General features: G+C 45.1%; 1 protein-coding gene across 2 annotated transcripts in view; it reads right to left on the bottom strand.

Moving 5' to 3' along the window:
• Nucleotides 1–11,368: 11,368 nt before the first annotated feature.
• The window catches only part of CIB4 (calcium and integrin binding family member 4), a 178,444-nt gene continuing 165,468 nt past the window's right edge, over nt 11,369–24,344 (bottom strand). For both annotated transcript variants that reach the window (XM_078649973.1, XM_078649974.1), the window contains one exon: nt 11,369–12,384. In XM_078649973.1, coding sequence (XP_078506099.1) covers nt 12,341–12,384 — 44 coding nt within the window. In that variant the 3' untranslated portion in view covers nt 11,369–12,340. The remainder of the gene's footprint in view (nt 12,385–24,344) is intronic.

The raw sequence follows: 24,344 nt of genomic DNA, 5'->3' as shown, positions 1-24,344 counted from the left end.
GACTCACATCTGAGTATACCCTTCCACGCTTAGGGTGGACAAAAATATTTACAACAAGGGGTGGTGATGGACAGAGTCTCTGAATTAAGCAGAATACTCTCACCCAGTCAAGAGATCAGGGCTAGATCCAACACCGTTTTTTAGCTCATTGCACCATCCCAGTTTCAGAACCTGGCTGTATGCAAATTAGTCTGTCCCTGGCCCAGTGCATCATGGGAACAGGGCAGACCAGACTACAAAAGCCAATTCTTACACTGGGAAGGAAACAAGCTTCCGGGGACCGGTTTCTGGCATTTCAGCCGTCTTCTGCCCGGCTTGCTTGAATCCTGATGGTGCAATGAGCAAGGGACTCACATCTGAGTATACCCTTCCACGCTTAGGGTGGACAAAAATATTTACAACAAGGGGTGGTGATGGACAGAGTCTCTGAATTAAGCAGAATACTCTCACCCAGTCAAGAGATCAGGGCTAGATCCAACACCGTTTTTTAGCTCATTGCACCATCCCAGTTTCAGAACCTGGCTGTATGCAAATTAGTCTGTCCCTGGCCCAGTGCATCATGGGAACAGGGCAGACCAGACTACAAAAGCCAATTCTTACACTGGGAAGGAAACAAGCTTCCGGGGACCGGTTTCTGGCATTTCAGCCGTCTTCGGCCCGGCTTGCTTGAATCCTGATGGTGCAATGAGCAAGGGACTCACATCTGAGTATACCCTTCCACGCTTAGGGTGGACAAAAATATTTACAACAAGGGGTGGTGATGGACAGAGTCTCTGAATTAAGCAGAATACTCTCACGCAGTCAAGAGATCAGGGCTAGATCCAACACCGTTTTTTAGCTCATTGCACCATCCCAGTTTCAGAACCTGGCTGTATGCAAATTGGGTGTCAAAGTGACACCCCCTGCACCCTTGCTAAAATCGGTATTTACCGATTCTGTAATTACAGAATCGATATTTCCCATTGATTCCTATGGGCTTCAAAGCCCGTAGGAATCAATGGGAAATACCGATTCTGTAATTACAGAATCGGGAAATACCGAATCTTTAAGATACGGTATTTACAGAATCTGTAATACCTACATCTCCCCCCTTCATATTTACCGACTCTTAAATACCGAATCGGTAAAATTCGGCATTTAAGAGTCGGTAAATATCAATTACCTACATCTGGCCCTAAGTGCCTTATTTATGATAAAGTGAGTCAGCGCGGTGCCCGTGTTGGGGGGAGACTGTTTTGTGAAGGAAGGGGCACCTTCCTGCATAAAAAGAATCACAAGAGATATTTTCCTCTTTCTATGTGTGCTGCACAATGCAGCACGCATAGAAAGAGGAAAAAACAAGGAGGAGCATTCAGACACATTCCAATGTTTACGATTTCTTGTAAACCTGGAAATGTGTCAGGTGTCATGGGTGTTGCCTGGGAACACCCACAGCAATACCCATGTAATGCCCGTTTCACACAAAGTGCTGCGTGAAAAAGGTCAGTATTTACAAGGACACGAAAAGCCACGCAGGGTGGCTTTACGTGTCCTTGTAAATATGAGCATCACATTTCACAAACGTTCACGTTGCCATATAATGTTAAACTACAATATATGACAAGCAGGACCCATTAGGGTGGCTTAAGAGGCAGTGGAAAGTCAGAGGAATATGGATTAATAGAAGTACTAAATGAGAGAAACACGGGGGAAGAATTACAAGCCCCTTGTAACACTTTTATGCCGCTGTTGCGTCACTTTTGTGACACAGCAGCAGCGTAAACACTGCGCCGCTATGCGACTGTTAGACCTGGCACCATTGGCGTGGGTCTCCCTTCCATTTTTTGCTGTGCCTCATGTGTTTTTGCTGGTGTTAGATGCTTTGGGCACTGTGCCACTGCTGTCCAGTGCCACAGTGCAAGTGCTCCCTACTGTAAATGAATGTATTAATTGATGATTCCATGATTGACTATTTGGTTTACTTGTCAGACCCTAGTACAGTGCACCAGGAGTACCCAGGGCTTGTAACTCCAAATGCTGCTAGTGGGCTTGCAGCACTGGTTGTGCCACCCACAGAAGCAGCCTTGTTAAATGTGTCTAAGGTCTGTCATTGCAAAGCCTGCGTGCAGTCTGGTACTGTCATGCTGACTGGGCAAGTGCACCCACTTGCCAGTCCCTAAACCTTCCCTTTTCTTCATATTAGTCACCCCTATGGTAGCCCCACGGGCAGGGTGCATTGTAAGTAAAAGGTAGGACAAGCCCTGATGTGTGTGGCATGTCCTAATAGTGAATTACAGCCATTTTCGTTTTTCACTATTGCAAGGCTACCTGTTCTCCATAGGCCAGAATGGGCTGTTAGAATTATTACATTTTATAATCCTAACTGACTCAGAGAACATGGTAGAAATTCGAGTTTAGTATGTCTGGACTCAGAATGATAAAATACATATTTTAGTAAAGTGGGTTTTAACATTCTGTGTTTGCAAATACCACTTTTAGAAAGTAGGTATTTGCTTGCCTAACTTTTCCAGCCCGCCTCTGCTAGGTTGTGTATTCCTTTGTCTGGTTTGGTGAGTGACAGGGCTGGGGGATTCCAAGAGACAGGATGGGTCAGCCCGGTGGTGAATAGAGAGATCTGCATCTAGATGGGAGGGAGGAGTTGCACCTGAACCTTGAATAGGGCTGTGCCTGCCTTCCACAATGCTGGATCCACCTCATGGGGAGCGGCTGATGTCTCTGCCCTGCACACTGGAAGAAGAGAAAGAAGACTGTCAACAGAGTGCTCCAGGGCTGTACTCACCTTCCACAATGCTGGCTTCACCTCCTGTGGGGCGTCTGATGTTTCTGCTCTGCACTGTGAAAGGAAAGGAGAAGTCTGGTAAACAGAGTGCTTCAGAACTGGTTTGGACTGGGCACAGGCCCCTCTCCCCTCAGAGAAAAAAGGATTTTGGAGTATAAATATTGGGACCCTGATCCCAAGAAATTAGATCACGTTTGGACTACAAGAAGAAACCCTTGCTGAGGAGAGGAACCTGAAGAAACCGAGGAGAGACTATTCCCAAGCTGAAGTGCTGTTTGGGGGATTGGCCTGCAGTGGTTGCCTGACTGCCAAAGGAAGTAGAAAGAACGTTGTGTACTTTGCTTTCAACTTGTGAAGGATCTCCAAGGGCATGGAAGAGAGATTACCCCCTGACGGAAGTATCAGGACCAGTAGACTTCACCAGTGTTGGACCTGGCCCTTTTGGCAGGTTCACCCCGGAACTTTTTGCTTTTTCCTAGCCTGTTTCTGGAACCTAGTGTTGATGGTTTTAGGCCTTGGCGCACTTTTTCACTGTGGTACAGTGTAAAGTGCGTGAGCTCTCTGTGTATGTGTCGTGAGTGACCTGCCCTCCCATAGGAATGAATGGGGAATATGTATGCCCATGGTAGTTCCTGATGTGTGGGGAGTGCAGGGTCGAGTTTGATATGTGCGAACTCGTGAGATTGAATGCTGCGTAATGGTGTATGCGGCATAGTTGTGTCTAGTCTAGAAGTGCCACTTTTAGAAGTTGGCATATTTGTGTAGTCTGTGGCTGGCGTGTGATTGGCTGGTGAGCCTGGCCCAGGAGTGCCTGGGACTGCTTGTGGATTGACTGTCTGGTTTGAGGATGACAGGGGCAGGGGAGCCCCAGGAGGTTGTCTGAGTCAGCCCGTGGATGAAAGGCTGCATCTGCTGCCCGGGAAGTGGGAGGAGATAGCACCTGGGAGTGAATGAGGCTGTGCCTGCCTGCCACAATGCTGGCTCCACCTCCCCGCTGGGCGACTGTCACCTCTGTCCCTGATACTGAAAGGACTTCCCTATAACCAGTTCTATCTGGTTCTCACACTGCCTGCACAAAGACTTCAAAGACATTTCTCTGTATAAGAAGGGGCTGTGTCCCCTTCCAAAATGTTCTTGTTTTTGGACTTGAATGTTGCCAGGGGCGTGCTGCTGCTTGGGCCCAGGGGAATCCCTGGGCCCTGCCCAGCCCATGGATTACTGCTGGCCTGGACTCTGGAAGGACTTTGTGTTGGTCCCTGGACTTTGGGGACCCCAGCGCCAGTAAGCGCTTGCCTTTTTGCCTTTAGCGCTGGGAGCGCTTTATTTTCTCTTTTGCCTAGCGCTTAGGAGCGCTTTATCTTTGCCCATAGCGCTTAGGAGCGCTTAATTTTGTTCTAGGACTGGGGAGCGCTTTGTGTGCTTTGGCCGGTGCCCACCCGGCATCTTATTACCCCGTTTATGCTGCCGGAGAATCACCGCCGCAGCCCGAGATACTTGGTAAAACGTTGCCGGGCTGCTGCAAAAGCGACCCGGAAGTCAGGCACCCTCGTTGGGACATGGGCGTGGCCTCGTGAGGCCTGAGGGAAGTCCCGAGGAAGCTGGTGCCCACCCGGCATTTGCCCCCAATTCACCGCCGCTGCCCGGGGCTTGGAATCGCCAGAAGAACCGAAGGCGCCGCGCTCTCATTGGCGGGCTGCGGGAGGCTCATCCTCTGAGCCGCGAGGTGATTGGGCCGTTGTTGGGGGCTCGTATCTGTGGGCCGCACTGCCATTGGCTGCCCACCGGAAGGAGAGAGAGACGCGTCATCACCGGGGCTCCAGTGAGGAGTGAGAGCCCGGTTTTGCCTGGTAGAGCTCGCGACGGAAGTACGGCCGAGAGAAGAAGGCGCCCGGGAGATGGCGACCGGTGCCGCCGGTGCAGGGCTCCCATTGCTGAGGAAGAGCCCCGCAGGCACCAGCCAGCAGTAAGGAGAGGGCGGAGGGGGCGCGGGGCACATTGCCGGTGCCCGCCCCCGCCGCCAGTGAAGGATCGCCGGAGAAGTCCCCGAAGCCAGTGAGTCGAAGCCGGCTGGGGGGGAGAGGGGGAGTGAGGAGGCACATTGCCAGTGCCTTCACCCTGAGCGGCCCCACTTGATAGCGGGCCGCTCCAACATGGCAAGAGTTGTACCTGAAGAGCCCTGAGAGGCTCCATGCCCGCAATATTGTTTTAGAGCCCTGCGAGGGCTCCGGGGGCATTTGTTCTTTCGAGTCCCCCAGGGGGGGCTCCACTGAAGGCACCCACATTTGTTGCAGAGCCCTGAGAAGGCTCTGGGGGCCATTTTTAGCTAGAAGGGGGCGTTGGGGCACATTGCCTGTGCCCGCCCCCCCCTGCCTGCGAGGTATTTGTGCATTGTTTTAAGAGTCTGTGAGGCCCTTGGGGGACACAAGTGATGTCCAGAGCCTGTGTGGCTCCAACGTGTGTAGAGTGTTTTCAGAGCCTGTGTGGCTCCAGCAGTGGGCGCAGTTTGTGCCTAAGGGTCAGTGAGGACCCTGTCGCAGTTTTGTTTCACAGCTGCCCAGCAATTAGTGGGCAGCTGCACCGTTTAGGTCTAGTGATTGTTCCCAGGTGCCCAGCAAGTAGTGGGCACTTGCAACGTTTAGGTTTTGTCACATACCAGCCCCATCTAATAAAGGGACCTGACTGGTGCTGCATTAGCAGCGCGCCCTGACATTCTGGACACAGGGCTCTTTAGTCCCTTTATTAGATGGGGGCTGGTATGTGACTTTATTTAGGCGCAATGTGATTATCTATGTGATGGTAATTGCCTAATGTGAGTTTTGCGCAATGTGATGTGGTGCTAGGAAATGTAATGCATTTAATATGATTACGCACCTTGATCTTACACCTCTGAATGTTTTTAGGCATCATGTGTTTTTGCGCTATTGAGTTATGTTCTGGCACCTCTGAATGTTTTTATGCATCATGTGTCTTCCTTGATTTTACACCTCTGAATGTGTTGGTTTATGCATCATGTGTTTTTCCTTCCCTGCACCTCTGAATGTGTTTATGATGCATCATGTGCCTTATTATTACACCGCTGAATGTGTTTTTATGCATCATGTGTTTACCTTTTCCCTACACCTCTGAATGTTGTGATGCATCATGTGTAATGTGTTCTTGCTGATACCCCTAAATGTATTTTATTCTTAGGTGGTTGTTCTTTCCAGTACAGGTGGTCCTAGTGAGGTCCTGGTCCCCTGCGTGACATTCCCCTAAGGGGGTTAGGGTTGCGTAGGTGGTACTTACCTGTTACCAGTAGTTACTGGTTGTATGCTATTCTTGCTAATTTGTGCTACAGTGATTTTATATCCTTTTATTCTAATTTCTGACAGTATTTCTATTTCTAAAAGTGTTGATTCTGACAGTGGCCCATGTGGCCCTGTCTTGTAAATAATCCCTTATGAATATTGCCCGTGCCAGTTGGCACAATGTACATGTGTGATTTCTATCTGATATGTTTTGACAATACAAAAGTTATTTTAATATAACCTTGTGTGGAGTTCCTTTTGTGGTGTGCCTAGGATGTTGTTGCTGTTGTGCGCTGGCGCAAATGCTTTACACATTGCCTCCGAGTTTAGCCTCACTGCTCGTGCCAAGCTACCAAGGGGGTGAGCAGGGGTTATCTTGGCGTGTGACTCCCTCGCCCTGACTAGAATGGTGGTTTCTGCCTGGCTTTGGCGTCAGCCTTAGCCTACCAGAAATAGCCAGTTCTAACAACCAGCCTTTGTGGATTGCTGCTGGAAACACTGTTTCAGTGGCCACAGAGGCAGGGAGCTGTGACCGACTGTCACGACCTGCCCGGTGTCCTGTAGGCACCACATCGAACAACGTCCGCCCCCAACAACGCAAGCTCTGAGCTCACTGACTCCGTCCTGATGCCATCACCAAGCCGTTGCCTGCACCACGACTGGTAGACACCGCGACATGCAACGCCTCGCTACACCGACTCGTACTGGTCTGACTGACGCGGTCATTGCTGCTGACTTCGAGTCCTGTGAACGCATCGGAGTTGGGCACCGCCTCGCGACGCACCGCCCGACTCGCACCGCTGTCTGGACTGATCGACGCCTGCTCCCGAACTCCGGCTCTGTTGCCGCACCGCAAGCTGGAAGCACCACAACGAAGCACCGTCTCGCCCTGCAACGCACGCCTTGGATCCATCGACTTCGTCAACGGGCCTCTGCCTGCACCGCATCGAGGGACAACGCGTCCTGCAACGCTTTCTTTTCTGCACCGCGATGAACACTGGAACCGCTCGCACGTCCGTGCCGGCCGCATCAAGTAAAAGGTACTGTGACTGAGTCTGTCGACATTTGAGTGGGCCCGGACCGCCACGGTCCACTGGATTTGTTAGACTCTGTGTTATTTCACCAACACTGTAGCCGGACAAGGTTACCGACTCGCACAGAACAGTGATTTCAGCCTTTTTAACCAGAACTCTTGATCTTGAATAGTATTGTGGATTATTTTTGTCGTTTATTGGTCTTGTGGTAACTCTATATAAAAGAATCCTTATTTTTTATATAAAACCTTGTGTGGTGTCCATTTGTAGTGTTTTCACTAGATTACTGTATGTGTTCACAAATGCTTTACAAGTACCTACCTGTGCCAACTAGAGACCCCCAATTCTAACAGAGACATATTTACAACGTGACGCATCTAGTGAGATGCGTCACGTTATAAAGCCCTGCGCTACATTATACCTGTGTCAGGTATAATGTATACAGAGTGGGCATTCCGTCGCAAGGAAGCCCCGAAAAAGTGACGCAGTGAAATCTACAAGATTTCACTGAGTCACTTTTACGTCCCCGCTGCGTCAAAACCTTACGCCTGCTTGTAGCAGGTGTAAGGAGTGACATAGCACAGCAAGAATAGGGCGCTCCAGAGCAGTGCTGGAGTTGCGTTGCACTTATGACACGACTCTAGCACTGTGTCACCTATACGCTGACAGATGCATCACGCATCTGTCTATACTTGCACCATGGTGTGCCGCATTGTAAATACGGCACATCCATGGTGGCGCAAGGGGTTTAGAACGGCATGCAAAATAACTGGTGCATCCCTGCTGATAAGCAGGGATGCACCAGTTATTGTAATTCTGCCCTACAATATTTTGTAAAATAAACATTTCTAGTGCTTTCAAAACAAAGATGAGATAGTGTGTGTGTTTTTGTCAGTGTGTGTAGCCAAAATACCCTGGTGAAATCCGACAGTCACCTCACCATACCCGACTTAAAAAAGCTGTACCCAACTATTCATCTGAAAATAAATGTTTGGGGGGGGTGTAACACCTGAGGCTGCACCCTTGGGAAAATGTTTCATCACAAAACACCTTTTATGCCGAGTTTCTTTTACAAAGATACGTCAGATGTTGTAACATTGCTGTATGTCTTGCAGGCCCTTCCTGTCTATCTTTCTACAGATACTGTAAAGCAGACGCAAAGAAATGTCTCATAGTTTACATCGGGTGTAGGGAGAGTGGCGACATAGCTGCACAAATCTCTCAAAATCTTTCACTGCTTCACCGAGGAAGGAGGCCTGATACTAAACTGTCAGCATGCACTGTGCAGCACACACTCCCTGGAGACCTTCCTCATAACCTACTAGTGACACTAGAGCAGGGTCAGTTGTCAATGAAACTGAACAATCTAACTAGGCCCCCAAAATGACAGAGCAAGATGTGGATCAGGTAGGACTATCACTCAATCATACAGGTCTAAAAAACATTCGAAATTCAATATTATTTTAATGCCAACACAATTGCAAGCAGCAAAATATTCCAAGTGCAAAGTCACATTGTCAATGAACACGCCCTACTCTGAGCCGTTGGAGAACATACTTTCTTTTATGCATTTTCTATAAAGCAGGAACTGGGGGACGAGCATGTGATCAAACAGAAACTCAATATAGCCTCTAAGAAGTATGCGCCCAGCTCTTCTTGTGGGAAGAATGTGGAAAGTCCTTGAGAAGGACCTACAGAGGGGCATGGTAGAAAGTGCAATGCCTACCAATCTATACTACTATTATAAAGAGAGAACTGTGTCCTTTGAGCCAGGTAAACTCGAAAAGTACACCACCAATCCAAACACCCAATACATCTTTTAAAACCTCAGGGCAAGCAGAAGGACATAGGCTATTAAAAATAAAAAATATACGTTGTTTAAAAAATTTAGAAATAAAAATAAAGTAGTCCCTTGCAAGTAGCGCCAGCTGCGACGTCTGCGTGATGACATCATTTGCGCTCCCTGGCAACACTTCCTGAAATGACGGCGAATCGTGCTTCCCGGGGTGTCCGAGGCTGTGCAGCTCTGCGGATCGTGACCACGTGCGTGCTGACATCATTTGTGCTCCCTGGCAACACTTCCTGAAATGGCGGCGAATCGTGCTGCCCAGGGTGTCCGAGGCTGTGCAGCTCTGCGGATTGTGCCCATTGATGGAAGATCGCGACCTGCTGGGAGGACTGCCGCGGCCCTGCTTGCTGCTGGGCGAAGTGGTGGCCTGTGCGGGCGGGGCGCCTGGAGCGGTGCCGGTCAATCCCTTAGAGTGCGAACGAGGGTGAGTCCTGGAGTGACTGGCGCTGCTTCATGTGCGGGGAGCGGGAGGTAGCAAACGGTGAATTACAGGAGGAAAAGCGCCTGGAGCGGGACCGGCGGCTGAGGAAAGGCTCAGGCTCTCCGGGACACGGACAATGTCGTGGCGGGTGGGGGCCGTGGCGGGAGTGCACGCAAGCCTGAAATGCTGCCCCCAGCCCCCTTCTGCCCCGGGCAACGCTGGGGCGGGCTGCTATGAAATATAAGCTAGTATAAAAACGAGTTCTCACAGGTTACTACTTTTTCGTCTACTAACTCATCTGACATGAACTCATCACATTGTCAGCCTACCATAACCATCACAATACTCTTTCCTTCACACTACTGTCTTATTATAGGCTTTATCTTAGATTTAACAATTGCCCCTAAACCTTACAAATTACATCTACCCTAACTCTTAACCATTACAGTAGGAGTTCAACGCAATATAATTGCATGCGGGTCATGGTAATAGCTCAGGTACAAATTATGAGGTTGCAGTAGGACAAAGTGAATTAAAGAATGCAAAGTAGTAGCACTAACATTAAAACAATGTTACAACATTGGGAAAAATACCAGAAAAGTAGACCTTCTCCATAAAACTACCACATAGATTGAATTACTCACCATGTAGACTCATTACTCTGATTCTTATTTCTTGATTCATTCCTTCCACCATGAGGTGTACCCACACTCTGGAGATGGGGGCCCAACTGCTTATATAAAAGAAGACAATGACACCCCTGCCCCTCCATGGCTCATAAAAATCTGCCTACTCCGAGCATCCTCCTGCCTCGCCCACAGAAGCAACTCAAAAGCCTCGGATCCAAGCCAGGCCCAGAGATGGAAAGTTTGGGGGGGAGAGACTTAAGGACTGGGATGTAGAAGAAACACTGGAGTAAAGGGATTACTAGTAAGTAATCATACCATAATATCCTCATCACTTCTTTCAGCTGGTCCTTACGTAACGAGGATTCACCATAGTAGGTGTCGCCTGCATCTGTCTGCCACCAAGGCGTCCAGCCAGAAAAGTCATAACCAGTTACACAATACGTGTGTCTCCTAAGGACATGTTTCCCTCTGTGTGCATGTCAGTAATTCCCTCATTTGCTTAGGGCCACGCCCCCATGCAAGTGAGGGAACGCCCTCGCATGATAGCACTGTTGCTACATGTGCGCCAGCACTATCAGTATTACAGAAGGGGTTGCACAATCATCTGCGGCCCCTTCTGTAATACCAAAGTGCCCTAGGGGTGCACAAAGTGTGCGCACATGCCCGCTTCACTCTCAGGGCACTTTTTGTGATACTGCAGTGGGTGTTCACTGACAAAATACCAAACAAAGCAACAGAGAAGCAAATGAAGCCTAGGCCAGCCCCTGTCCATGAAACCTGTTAAGCACAGCAAGTGATGTGGGGAAAAAATGGCAGAATGGATAACAAGGCATGAGGGACCGAGGCCAACAGCACTTCACCGGAGAGAGAATACACCTCTGCCTAAGCAAAAAGAAAAGTACATCGTATTGTGGATGATGATGAGGAGCGTTTACGTTAACTTTGAGATCACTTAGTGGCACTTCACAATGTTGAGTGTGTGTGCTGCTTTCTATTTTGTCTGCTTACATGTATTATAGCAAAGGCTCCCAGTTTTCCATTTTTACTGATTTTTACAGATAAATATAGTCAGAAAACAAAATGTTCCAGTGTGTATTTATTTTTAAATGCGCAAAAATACTGAAAATTGTGGTTTCTTGTGAGAGTCTCTCAAAGCTGTCTTTCATGAATTTCAGGACAACGGTGAGCAGATAGACACCATCAGGAGTTATGAAAAAAGTTACGATTTCCCTAAATATAGGCATATGTTAACCCACATTTGTGGTATGATGCTGATACGTTCCTGTGGGTGAAGAGTTTTTCTATATGTGGCTGCTTAATTTGCTCAAAGTAATAGTGCATGCTCATCAGTTAAATAAATGTGGAAATATACCATTTTACAACTCCATTTATTCTCAAATTACAAAATAAATATGGATAAATACCAATAATATGGCCCAAAAATAAATATAGATATATACAGATTAAAATGTTACAAAAATAAATACCTTGAACCACAAGCCCTAGTTATAGCACAGTCCTGGATTTGATTCTTACTGTAGATTTTGGTTCCATTTCGCCAGTTCATAGCAAATATTTGTATGTGTCTTACAAAGAGGCATTTTGAGCCAAGGAACACATTAACATTTTTAAATTAATATCTTTCAGGTAACAATAATGTCCATTTTGACAAATTAAGCATTTATTACGTTGAAAAAATATACCTTCAAGTGACATAAAACTTTAAAACGTTTTGTATTTGCAGAATTTACAAATTGTGATTTTATAAGATACCTCCAGTTTAACTTTCTCACATGCAGCCTCCATAGGTTTGAGACCGTTTCACTGGGGGCAAGTATGTGCATCAGCTGTACACATCTAACACATGACTGCATTACACAACAACGGCTGTAGTCAGATCTGAAAAAAGAGAAGCTGTTTTTCCTCACGGTGTGAGAAGAATATAAAAATATAATAAAAATGTACTTAAAGATGCTACATCTAAGGCTAAAAGGTCAATATAGTTAATCACTGGAGACCTAGACAAAGTTGAATTAAACAAAGTATAAGGTGAACTAAATAACCTTTCAGTGTACCATTTGATGCCACACTGCTTTTCCCAGAAAATATCCTAAGTCTAGCTATTAAGTTGAGTAAAAGTCTACACTACATTAATTGCATTACATATTTTCCTTTCCGTTCTATGTGCTTATACAAAAAGCAAGTGGCCGATAGTTACAATACACCAATGACAGATACTGACATGCGGAATATGAAGATGTCCACAAGATCACTGGATTTTGTTTCAGGTGTGGATCTGGTGGCTCCGCTGATGAGCGCATATGCTCCTCACTGTCACTTCTTAGCCGTGTGTCTCCTCAGACTCAGAACTGTACAGAGAAAGACCTACAAAACACATTAGATATTTGTTGCCTGTAAATATTTCTATATTTTAATTCATTTTATTATTGAGCAAATTAAGGTTGGAGATTTAGGAGGGAAAATTATGAAAAACAATAGTAAAGGGGACACATTCAAATCCCAGGACCACTTGACTGCACATGAAGAATCTATAAACTCAAACTGTCAAGGAGGCTGTGCAAAAAGGCTACCAGTTGATATACTATCTGAAATAAAAATATATTAAAGGGAAATGTTGCTTATCCGTAGCACTAGTTCTCATATTATATTATTGTCCCCACACTCAAAGGAAACGGTTACTTGTAGCCCTGGGTCTGCACCGTGGGAATCTTCATTGACGTCATAATTGTCAGAATAATTTCATGGTGCGTGAGGGGACCCAGGGACATGTTGAATCAATATATGAATAGAAAGGGAGAAGAGTCCTGTATGTTCATAGGTTGAGAAGAATCCTTCAGAAAAGCTATCACAGACAAGATTTTTCTCTATGAAGTACCAAAGAACCCTTTCTCAGCTATACTGCAGTATTTATGACACAAACTGTGTCTAAGTGACTAGCAATGAGTAAAAGAGCAGCCTGATGGGCTTTCACTTTAAAGGTTTAAAAAGATCTCCAACCCCTTTACTGAACGCGGAGCTCCACTACCCGGGATGACTTGTCCTGGCAGTTGCCTCACAGAGCTGGTTCTTTTTGAAGCAATTAGTGCAAACTGCAAATGAATTACAAGATTTTATTGCGGATACTCAAGAAAAGAAGCCAGGGAGGAGGGAGGTTTGTTTATGACTTCCATGAAGATTACTAGGATGCAGAATCAGGACTATAAGTAGACCGTTCTATAGTCCTCATGCCTCTTGAGCATAATAACTACATGCAAAACGAGTACATATCTAAAAACCATGAATATAGCGCCAATCAAAAAGACTTTTCTGAACAGCTTGACCAACAATACGGCCGGCTTTAGTTTCGTAATCAAGGCAATGGTGTCTTGCAAAAGTGTCACATTTCTGAAACTTGAGAATGTTCCTCAGCTAGGTTGTGGTGGCTGCTTTCCCTCCAGTGGAATGGACTCTGGATCCCCTGGTAGGGGTTTATTTGCCAGTAAAGGAATATGCAGCCTACAATCCAATGAGGGATGCATTGCATTGAGGTGGCCAGACCTTGGCAAATGTGATCATAGTTACAAAAGGGTTGGTTTGATTTACATAAGGACTTGGTTTGATCTAGGTATAAAAAAGGGAAGCCTTCTAAGATATGGAGAGTATAAGGAGCACTCAGCTGGCGAGGATGGACTGACAAAGACCACTGGCAGAGTGATGGTTTGATTAATGTGGACTTCTACAACTACCTTTGGAAGAAATGAAGAACGAGTTTCTCAACAGCACCACATTTGCATGAAACACCGCATACGGTTCCACTGCCAAAATGTCTTGAATTTCCCTAACCCTAGGGACACAGGTGATGAATATCAGGAAAGCGATTTTTAAAGACAGGTGACACAATGAGACCCTGTGTCATGTTCAAAGCATGGGCCCATTTATTTTGATACAAATTATTCTCTCAAGGAAGAGATGTCAGTATGGGAGGGCAGACTATGTTTAGAACTGGTAAAAAATTGAAAGACATGAATTCACAGAAAGAATGCATTATTTGAGTGTTTTCTGTAAGCTGTAGTTGCAGCAGGATCACCTGTATTCGAAGAGCACAGCAGTTTTGATTGGCCTGGGTGTAAGCGGAATGGAAGAATGCAATCCTCCAGGCAGGCTATAGTATTGCAGCCTCTCAGTTGGCACCATTAACAAACCTCTGTCGTTCGAATGAAAAGCAAGTCCTAGTCGAAGGACGTTTGGATAGTTTAAGAATATTCATCCACGATGGAAACAAATTTAGATGTGTATGTTGTCTGAGCTCAACAGCCATATTGCCAACTTCAAGGATGTCAGATTCGGCTGGTAAAGCTGGTAATGAGATCTGGTCAACAGGTTTAATTTGCATGGCAACCTCTTGTGTAGCTTGACAGATACTTACAATAGATTTGAATTCCACCACTGTCTTGGCAGTTCAGAGCAGTTCAGAGTAATCATTATCATTGCTGCTTGACAATTTCTGGAGTTTCAGTACGCGGGTATCAATGGAATGGGAAGAAAAGTGGAATGTAATATTCTTGACCAGTTCATCAAAAGGGCATTGTCCAACGATCCAATAGTCTGAGCAATTGTTATTGTTAAGGTGCTGTGCATCTGCATTGAGAATACTTTGTTCCAGCACTGATCCGATTGTGTATGTTGCAATAGCAAAATTTCTTGGGTGGTCATGGGCATTGAGGGCGAATATGATTTTAGGATACGTTTTTATGATGATTTTAATCTTGCTCATTTTTAATATTATCATGAATTGTGTCATATTATAATGTCAAATCTCCTTTTTTCAATACAATTTTTAGTCTTTTAAACTATTTCATTGTATGTATGTTCGTGCTTTTATGACAAATGTTGAATAAAGCTCCTTTGACTGACTGTTATTGTTAAGATGTTGCTAAGAGATCTATCTTGGTAGAGCCTCAAAATAAGAAATTTCATAGAATATGTTGATGTCCAGTGCTAATTTGTGATTTTCATTGTAAATAGGCTCAGGATATCCGACTGAAGGTTTAGGATTCTGGGGGCTGGATTACAGAGAGCGCCCCGGGGGGTGCAATGGGCATGTGAGCCCACTTTGTGCATCTCCGGGGCAATTTGGTATTACAGAAGGGGCCGCAGACGCTTGTGCGGCCACTTCTGTAATACAGATAGGGCTGGAGCACATATAGCCAGCGCTATCATAAAAGGACATTCCCACAGATCTTCCATAAACTGCTGGTAGGGTCTCTTGTGCGGTCTCGCATTCAGGACAGTGGAAATGCCATTGATCCTAGAAGGGAGGAGATTATATGTTCCCGCATTGATGACACTTACCTCCACAGGAAACAGCGCCTTTACTGTGTCTAGCATTGCTCCCAAATAAGATCGAATCTGAAGAGGGAATATAATCGACTTCTGAAAATGTATTTGTAGACCATGACTGAGTAATAGCAACTTTGTCATCTGAAAGTCCTGCTCTACCTTCTGTGTGCTGTTCTCCTTTACTGACCAATCTACTAAGTAAGGTATATGTTATCGATGGTGAGGTGGTATTACTGCCAAGCCTTTGAAATAGGGGCACATTTCAGAAAAAAATGCTCTCCTACAAACCAGAGGTACTTCCTGTGTTTTCTTGATTTTGGAATGTTGACCCCTTCCCATATGTCAATGTAAAACAAAGTTTTGTTAAAAGGAGATAGTGGTCCATATTTTTAAATATTCAATTTTCCTTTTTAAACGTAGCCAGGTTTCCTTGAAGGATATTGGGCTACATTTAAAAATAAATGCAATCACAAACGTGGTGCGGGCCACCACCCTTATGAGTCACAGTTAGCGACTTACCCTATTTATATGCACTGTTAGTTCAGTGTATGATGGAAGATATCCACATTGCAAAAACATGGCGACTTGGGAGAAATGGTGTTTTTCTGTAGTACACATTTTTAGGTCTCAACAGCATTTAGTTGTGTGTTGGCAACAGGCCTATTTTATCCAGTACAGACTGATGGCCTCATACAGTAGGTTTTGCCGTAGGGAAGCACCGCAGGCCTTCCTGTTGCCCTGCCCTACAGCAAAAGAAAAGGGCAGGATGCACTGTATCTATCAGATACAGCACATTCCTGTCCTTTTCCGTTGCGCCGGAGTGCACAATGGGTTGTCGTGCGCCAACGCAGGCACCTTTGCACCATGGTGCAAAGGTGCCTGCGTTTCGGGGGTGATTATTTTTGTGCAGGAAGGGAAACCTTCCTGCACAAAAATAATCACATCAGGCTTTTTCCGCTTTCTATGTTTGCTGCAGAATGCAGCACACATAGAAAAAGGAAAAACAAGGAGAAATAAAGATATTTTTCTTTGTTGTGCCGCACTTCACCTCCCCTGGGGAGGCGTAGGTTTTTGGCGCTGCCTCAGAGTTACGATGTCTCGTAAATCTGGGGCAGTGCCAAAACGCCATGGATGTTGCTGGGAACGCCGCCAGCAACACCCATGTGTTAAAGGGAACAATATTTACGAGGCAGCATTAAGCCAAAGAACGAGGCTTAATACTGCCTCATAAATATGGAGCAGGCTCCTGTGCCATGGAACATCACAAAAAGTGATGCCCTTAGAGTGGGCTTTTTTCTCTCCATTTGCTCATGATTCAATGGCTTCCCTATCTATGAACGTTCCCTGCTCCTGATTTGATGGCTTTCCTCCCTATTTGTGAGTTTGTCCCACCCAAGGTACATTTTGGTCTCGCTATGTACTGATTAAATGAAATGTACCCTTCCTCTGCTATTGCCCCCTGGCATTGCAACACATAAGTAACTCATTTCTCTTACTCTCTGTGTGTTTCTCTGCTCCCCCCATTCTTTCTAGCTTCCTTTTGGTGTCTTAAAAAAATTACTTCCTCCGCACACGTTTTTTTCCATCCGCTGCCTTTGCTGTACTGGCTGGTGGACATCTTTGAATGGTATTGAAGTCAACCCAGGCTTAATGCCCCTGTGTGCTCATGAGCATATGTGTTCGCATAAGGTGCAGGCATCTTGTAAATATATATATATATTTTTAAGAAAAGTAATTCCAGGATGGCCGCCATTTTTGTATATACGCAGCTACCATCTGGGTAAAAAACAAAACATTGTCAAAGCCAAGGTCTACACTCCAGTGCAAAACTTATTACCTTTGCGAATGCTTCATTGTTGGACTTGGCCCTCTCTGCAGGGTCACCCTCAAACCTTTTGCCTTCACCAGTCCTATTTTTCTTAATTCGTTTTTATTAACCTTAGGGCTATGGGCACTTTACCACTGCTAACCAGTACTAATGTGCCAGTGTCCCAAAACATTGGCTTACACCTAATTGCCTTATTCAATTTATTTATAAGTCCCTAGCATAGTGGTGTGCCATATACCTAAGGCGGGTAAATGAAATGCTACTAATGGGCCTACAGCACTTATTGCGCCACCCTCTTAAGTAGCCCTTTAAAACATGTTCAGGTCTGCCTTTGCAGCCTGCCAGCAATTTTAAACTGCCAATTCGACTTAGCAAAATAACCCCTTTGCAATGCCTTATATTCCGTTTTTAATGCATATAAGTCACCCCGAGGTAGGTCCTAAGCATCCCATAGGGCAGTGTATTTTGTAATTATAAAGTTAGGCATGTACTTTCACATGTCTTGGAAGTGGAAAATGTATTCATTTGTGTCTCACTACTGTGAGACCCACCTCTCCTGGTGCTGTGTTTTCATGTTATTGCTGTTTGCGTGCTGCATATGTACTTTATACATTCCTTTTAGGTTAAGCCCAACTGCATTTGGGACAAGAGGGGTAGGCACAGATTGATTTAGTGGCTCACCCTGAGGGCTATCGTGGCTGTTGGTTGGGATGGGCTGACACAATCCTCAACAATTACCCCAATTTCTTACATTGGTGGCACTGGTGGGATACAGTACGCGTGTTTTGTGTAGTGCCATACAGTGGTTAGGGTAACTCTAAAATCCCAGGTAAGTCATTTGAAACCAGGGTTGACCTCTTTTGAAATTCTCCTTGATCTTTGACTGTCTATTTTTCTCCCTTTTCTAAACATAGGTTTCCCCCCACCTCGTTCTTTTTGGCTACAATTGTAGCTGCTCAACATTGATGATCTCACTAGGACTGAGCTGCAGAGGCTCTGCAAGGAGAAGGGGCTGAATGCATGAAAGAGAGCCCCAAAGCTGGCCCTCCAGACAGCCCTCTGTGCCTATAAGGAGGTCAAGAGGATGCCGGCCACACCCAGGGAGCAAAAGGATGACAACTCTGAGGAGGATGGACTAGATTTAGATGAGGAGTAGGAGGACCTAGCTATGGGTCCCAAGTCGCAGCGCCTTTAAAAGGAGGACAAATTGCCTATAGGAGAGGAGTTCCCTGATGAAGCAAGGAGCAGTGTATCCTCCCACAGCCTGTCTCCTAAAGGATTGGCAACAGGAAGGTTGAAAGGGAGGTCAGGTACCAGCTAGTCAAATAGCAAATGTAAGAGAAGCTGGCTCTGGAGGAAAAAAGATGGCCCTGGAGACAAAGAGGTTGGCTATGGAGGAAAGCAGACTGGCTCAGGAGAGGACTCTGTGGGAGCTGGACATACGAGCCAAGCAAACCAAGTCCAGCAACAATTGGTTTACATTTTTTTTTAGAGTTTTATGTAGCCCGAACTAGACCCGAGACATCAGGTATCATGGCGCTTTACATGAACACCAGTTTTGTTACAGATGTACACATTTTTGTCAGGCACGGGGAGATTGAGTGATTTGCCCAGAAACACTTGATGATGAGTGTCATTGCCTAGACTCGAACCCGGTTCCCCAGCTTCGAGGTCGACCGCTCTGGCAGTAAGGCTACATCCTCTCCCCAGTTGGTGGCAGCAATATTCCAGTGGCCAATGGAGACAAGAGAGTGCACATTCAAAAGGTTTTGGCGCCTAACATTTTTGTGGTGGGCAACATAGAAAAATGGTTTGAGACCTAGAAGATTGGCCTAAAATGCCCAGGGTTCCTGAGGAGAATTGGGGGGGGGGCAGTGTCTAGAGGCATATTCCCAATGAAGGGAGGGATGCCTTGTAAGCCCTAGGGAAAGGGGACAGGATGAGTTATTCCCCTCATTAAAGATACTCACACCAGGAATCATGGGCTTGCCCAAGAGAAGTACAGGCAGAAATTAGGGACAATCAAAAACACAATGAGCCCTCGGGTCCGAGAGAATGATTGGAAGTTGTCCCACATGAGAGAAAGCAGGGAGAAACAGTACTGTAGGGAAGGGGGGTGACCCTTTTAATGTAAGTGATTACAAGGGGCTGTACAATTTGTTTGCAAGGGAGAGCCTGTTCAGCAACTGTTTCTCAGAGCTGTGCCAACAGGTGGTGGACATTGTTTGGGGAAGGGCAGTGATTTAAGTGATTACAAGTGTCGTGTATTTCTATAGGTTCTGAATCGATCCCCCTATTCCTGACCCTATTCTGGTTAAACTAACTATCTAGTTAACTAACAGTCAGCCCATGAGGCAAGAAATCCCCCATGATGCAGATACCGTTATCTGACGCAGTCACACTACGGCACAGGAACGTGTTATCTGATTAGGTCATAACGCTTGAGATCTAATTAGACAAGCGACATTCCTCCAGCCCCTGATAAGGCATACGACGTTCTCATAACAAATCAAACCTATGACAACCTGGATAATCCGTGCGGCCATTGTTTTGATTTCACAGAGAACTTTAGTAAAGAATGTGCTAACGAGCAAGTCGTATGACATCTTTATTGACGTACCTATGTCCATCCTTACGTCAATCCCGGCACCTTTAAGGTATAAATATTGCCGACCTTGCCCTATGCAAACACACGCGTGGTGACAAGACGGAGCAGCCATACTTGCCGAAGCCGAGAGCAGAAGCAGACCCCGCTGGCAGCAGCCCCGCCTTCCTGACGCGCTGAGAGACGCGCTGCTATCTCAAGCCGAGAGACCCAGCACCGGCGCTTCCGGGTAGCCCTCGCAGGCAGCCTGGAATATCGAGAGCAGAGAAAGAGATACCATTCCTCATCCATCCTAAATTCCAGGTACAGAACTGAATAACCCCTCACAGAGAATTCTTTAGTTATTCACTTGGCAAAAACAAACTTAACTTAAACTGTAACTTTCTATTCCCGCCCACGCATTAGACTTAGGTCAGGTACACGGGGTAGGCGTATTTAGAAACACCAGTTGAGTACGTTTAGTCAAATGTATATGTGTATGTAAATATATTTTAATCATTTCAAAACATCATATGGCTCAGAAACCATATCAATGTTTTTACAGTATTATTTTATACTATTGCTTTTAATGTATGCACTTTACTTAACTATAAGTATTGCAATAATATCGATCCATTTCTCTTGTACGAGAAAAGAGACTGATCAATAAATAACACCTTTTTATTGAACACGCCCGTCTCTTCCTTTTCTCTACATTCTGATGAGACTAAGAATGCACGTACTGACTGAGTAAAATAATTGCCTTGTGCTCACACGACTCTTGAGATTGACTCTTGATTAGGGGAGAGCAAAGTTGTCATGTTCTATGGTTGTCAGAAACTAAATCCCTTCTTGTCTAATCAGGGGAGTTAATCCTTCCTTGAACATTCGAGAAAGTTTCTAGCGAACTCTGAGCTTAGCTGGCAAACCCAAAAATTAAGTCTAGTATCGACAGTAGTAGACCTAGTTAACGTCTGGTCTAGGCCTTTACTGCTGTAGGTACTATTCCAATGCGCAGAGCCTATTGGGAAAATAGGAGCTACACTACATGGCGCCCAACGCGTTTGGAAAGGGCGATAAAACTAACGTAAGACATTTAGAGTAACTCAGTCGTGCTTTCTCACTCAGACCCCTTTTCCCAAATACTCCAAAGACGTCTGGAGTGGGTGAAAGGTTATATCCTCCAAAACCTCGCAGGAGGGAACTCCTATGTATGGTTTTTGGTCAAGTCAACGTTGAAGGATAAAACAGTTCCAGAATATTGTGCATCTAATCTCTGTTTCCATAAGAAACCTGATCTGCAAACAAACATAATACCATCCTGTCTGTAAAATGGCAGAGAGTGATGATGAAAGAGAGGCAATTAGATTAGCTACTGAAATAGCAGATGCTGATGCTACCATGCAAACAGCAGACCCGGATATAATACTCATCCAGGTCGCCAAAAGGAGATCTATAACCTTAAAACTTATAGAAAATGGACTGACACCTAGAGGTGGCACAGTCATATTCGTAATTGAGGCACACGAATATCGGCAGACAGAGGTATACTATACATGGATACATTTTCCAGCAGCTAATGCTGTAACAAAGTACTTCCACTATTACAAAGTAGAGGAACCTCCTGAAACATACACTCCTTTCGAGGAGGTGGAAGTACCACTCAAATTCCAAGAGCATTTGCTCTTATTTGATGGCGCCCTAATACATAATCACATTACAAGGCTCGGTCCTTTAGGAAGACCAGGAGCAACGTGGCCGGTCCTAGCCGGATACACACCACATCCAGACATCGATAGGATGCCTGCAGCTGAATTATTAACACAGCTGAAACAATTACTAAAAATTCATAGACAATTAGTTCAGTATGTAATGCGGACTTCAACAATTCAGCCAGCGATTAAACTACCACAGCTGACCCCACACCAGGGGAGCACAAATAAAATTACACCACAGAACATCCAATCCTGCCTAGGTAAGGTTCCAGCTAAACGGGAACAAATACCATTCTGGTTGGCACAGAAAATTACCCAAATAGAGGCGGTGTTTCCTGACACCACCCCGCTGGAAAAACACAGGATTCTGACTATATGTCTCCCAATGGGAATCGCACCACACATTGAGGACTGTGACACTTGGGGTACAGTCTTTGCTTCCATCTACACAAAAACGCACGGTGTTCCATCCATTTCGGTAATACCAGATGTGCTTAAACAAATTCAAGATGAATACGGTCCAGAACCTGCTTTAACTCTTGGTATGAAATTACTGAAAGACTTCAAGCAGGTCTCGGCTATATTACTAGCCAACATAAAAGGTGAAGCAGCGAACGTGGCGATCCGCCAGAGGTTAAAAGAGACAGATATAGCAGACCAACCAGCTGAAATTGCCAGAATCATAGAAAAATCCTATGAAGAACTAGGCAGAGATAGTCTAGGTGGAATACCAGTAAAACCGCAACTGACTACAAGTCCAGAAAAAATGTTTTTTAACAATAATAATAATTCACCAAAAAAGAACTGGGATGGAAACAAACAATCCAATCCTAAAGAAAAGAAATTCCAGTCCAGAGGAAGGTCGCCTAGGCGAAGAGAGAAATCTCCAAACCCGAGACAAAGGTCTCCCCAGAGTGACCCCTCTGGGAATAGATATAACCTTAGAAATAGGGATAATATTAAAAAACCTGATAGATATCAAGACATTGATACACGTCCCTCTCAATCTTTTCAGAATTCCTCGCAGAAATCGGAAAGAAGAGGACGATCAGAAGAGCACGCCAAGTCCAAAGACAAGGAACCTGCTCAACTGAAAAAGAAATTACAATTTCCAAAAAAGAAGGTAGCCAGTATCAAGGTAGTTAACAATGCCGAGAATACTGAGGACACAACTGAAAAACGGAGAGTGGGCTCAGACAATGCTAGACAGCGCAGCAGAGGTGAGCATAGCTCGCAAAGTCCTTATGAATCATCTGGAGACAGTGGACACGAATGAATACCTTCAAGTGGAAACTGCAGATACCAGAGTTAGCAAGCCCCACAAGATATACGAGATAACATTACGTATAGAGGGAGATAAGACTAGGAAAATAAGGGGACTATTTTGGGATAACCTATCCAAGGGCTATGACATCCTTCTAGCTGAAAAAGACTGGCCACCAGAGTTTGTCAGGGAGTGCCCTCATGGCGAAGAAGTAATTATGCCTGCCTTCTCGAATCAAATACCGATTCATAAAAAATACACACTTGCTAGAAAGTGGGCAGTGGCCTTAGCACCTGCTTTATATAAAAATCATGTAGGATGGGATGAGGATTCTCCTCCTCACAAAATCCAGTTAAAATCACAACCAACTGCACAAAGGCAGTACCCAATTAAGCAAGAAGCTAAAAAACAGGTAAATGAAATACTAGACCAGCTAGAATACCAGGGGGTGATTGAAACTTGCACCTCACAAATGAACAATCCTTTGTTTCCGGTCTCCAAACCAGACAATTCATACCGTCTAGTTTTGGATTACCGACACCTTAACACATGTTGCAAAACCTTTGCAGTGCAAAACTCACACAGTGCTGCACTAATGAATAACATAGTGCGCAAAAAATACAAAACAACCTTGGACATCTCCAATGGATTCTTTTGTCAAAACATAGCACCAGAGAGCAGATCTTTAACTGCATTCTCAGTAAATGGCACTCAAAAACAATTCTGTCGGTTAGCCCAGGGGTACAAGAACAGCCCAGGGGTATTCTCAGCGAGAGTAACAGAATTACTACAACTATATGATGATGAAGCATTATCTTATGTCGATGACATTTACTTAACAGATGATGACTTGGAGACTCACTTGAAAAGGGTGAACACCATAATACTTGGGTTCGCTGCAGAGGGTTACAAATTCAACTTCAAAAAGTCCAGAATTGCCCATCTGACGGTCCTATTCTTAGGATATGAGCTATCAAGTGAAGGTAAAAGCCTGGCAGACAATTTCCTAGAGAAATGTGCCGTAATCCAAGCTCCTAAAACACTAAAAAACCTACAGTCAATTTTAGGCTTCCTAAATTTCGGAAGAACATACATTGCAAATTACGCAGAAAGGGTGAAACCCCTTTACGATCTAATTAAACCAGACTTTAAAAGATCCAGTTGGACTCAAACACACACAGAAATTTTGAGATCCTTACAAACAGACATGCTAATTAAAACAAAATTAGAAACCCGTGATAATACACGCAACCTTGTGATCCGAGTCATCCCAGGGAGATGCGGATTCACATACCTGACCTCTAATGAGGGAGAAAAAGTACCAATTGCATTCAAATCACACTTGTACACTAAGGCTGAAATGAAATTTAGCCCAACGGAAAAAATTCTTACAGCAACACAGACAGCTATAGCAAAAGAACGAGCCCTGGCACAAGGTAAACGAATAATAATCGTGACACCGATACCAGCCCTAGAGGCTGTAACAAAAGCGAGCATTCCAAATGCTAAAGCACTACATCCGAGATGGATACAATGGGCTAACTCTCTTGCTGCAACAGATGTGGTGTACGAATTTGATCCTTACTTGAAAACACAAGAATTTCTACAATATGA

This window comes from Lissotriton helveticus, chromosome 6 (genome assembly GCF_964261635.1).
Source record: "Lissotriton helveticus chromosome 6, aLisHel1.1, whole genome shotgun sequence".
Classification (NCBI taxonomy): Eukaryota; Metazoa; Chordata; class Amphibia; order Caudata; family Salamandridae; genus Lissotriton; species Lissotriton helveticus.
This window is presented reverse-complemented; position numbering and strand designations above follow the sequence as displayed.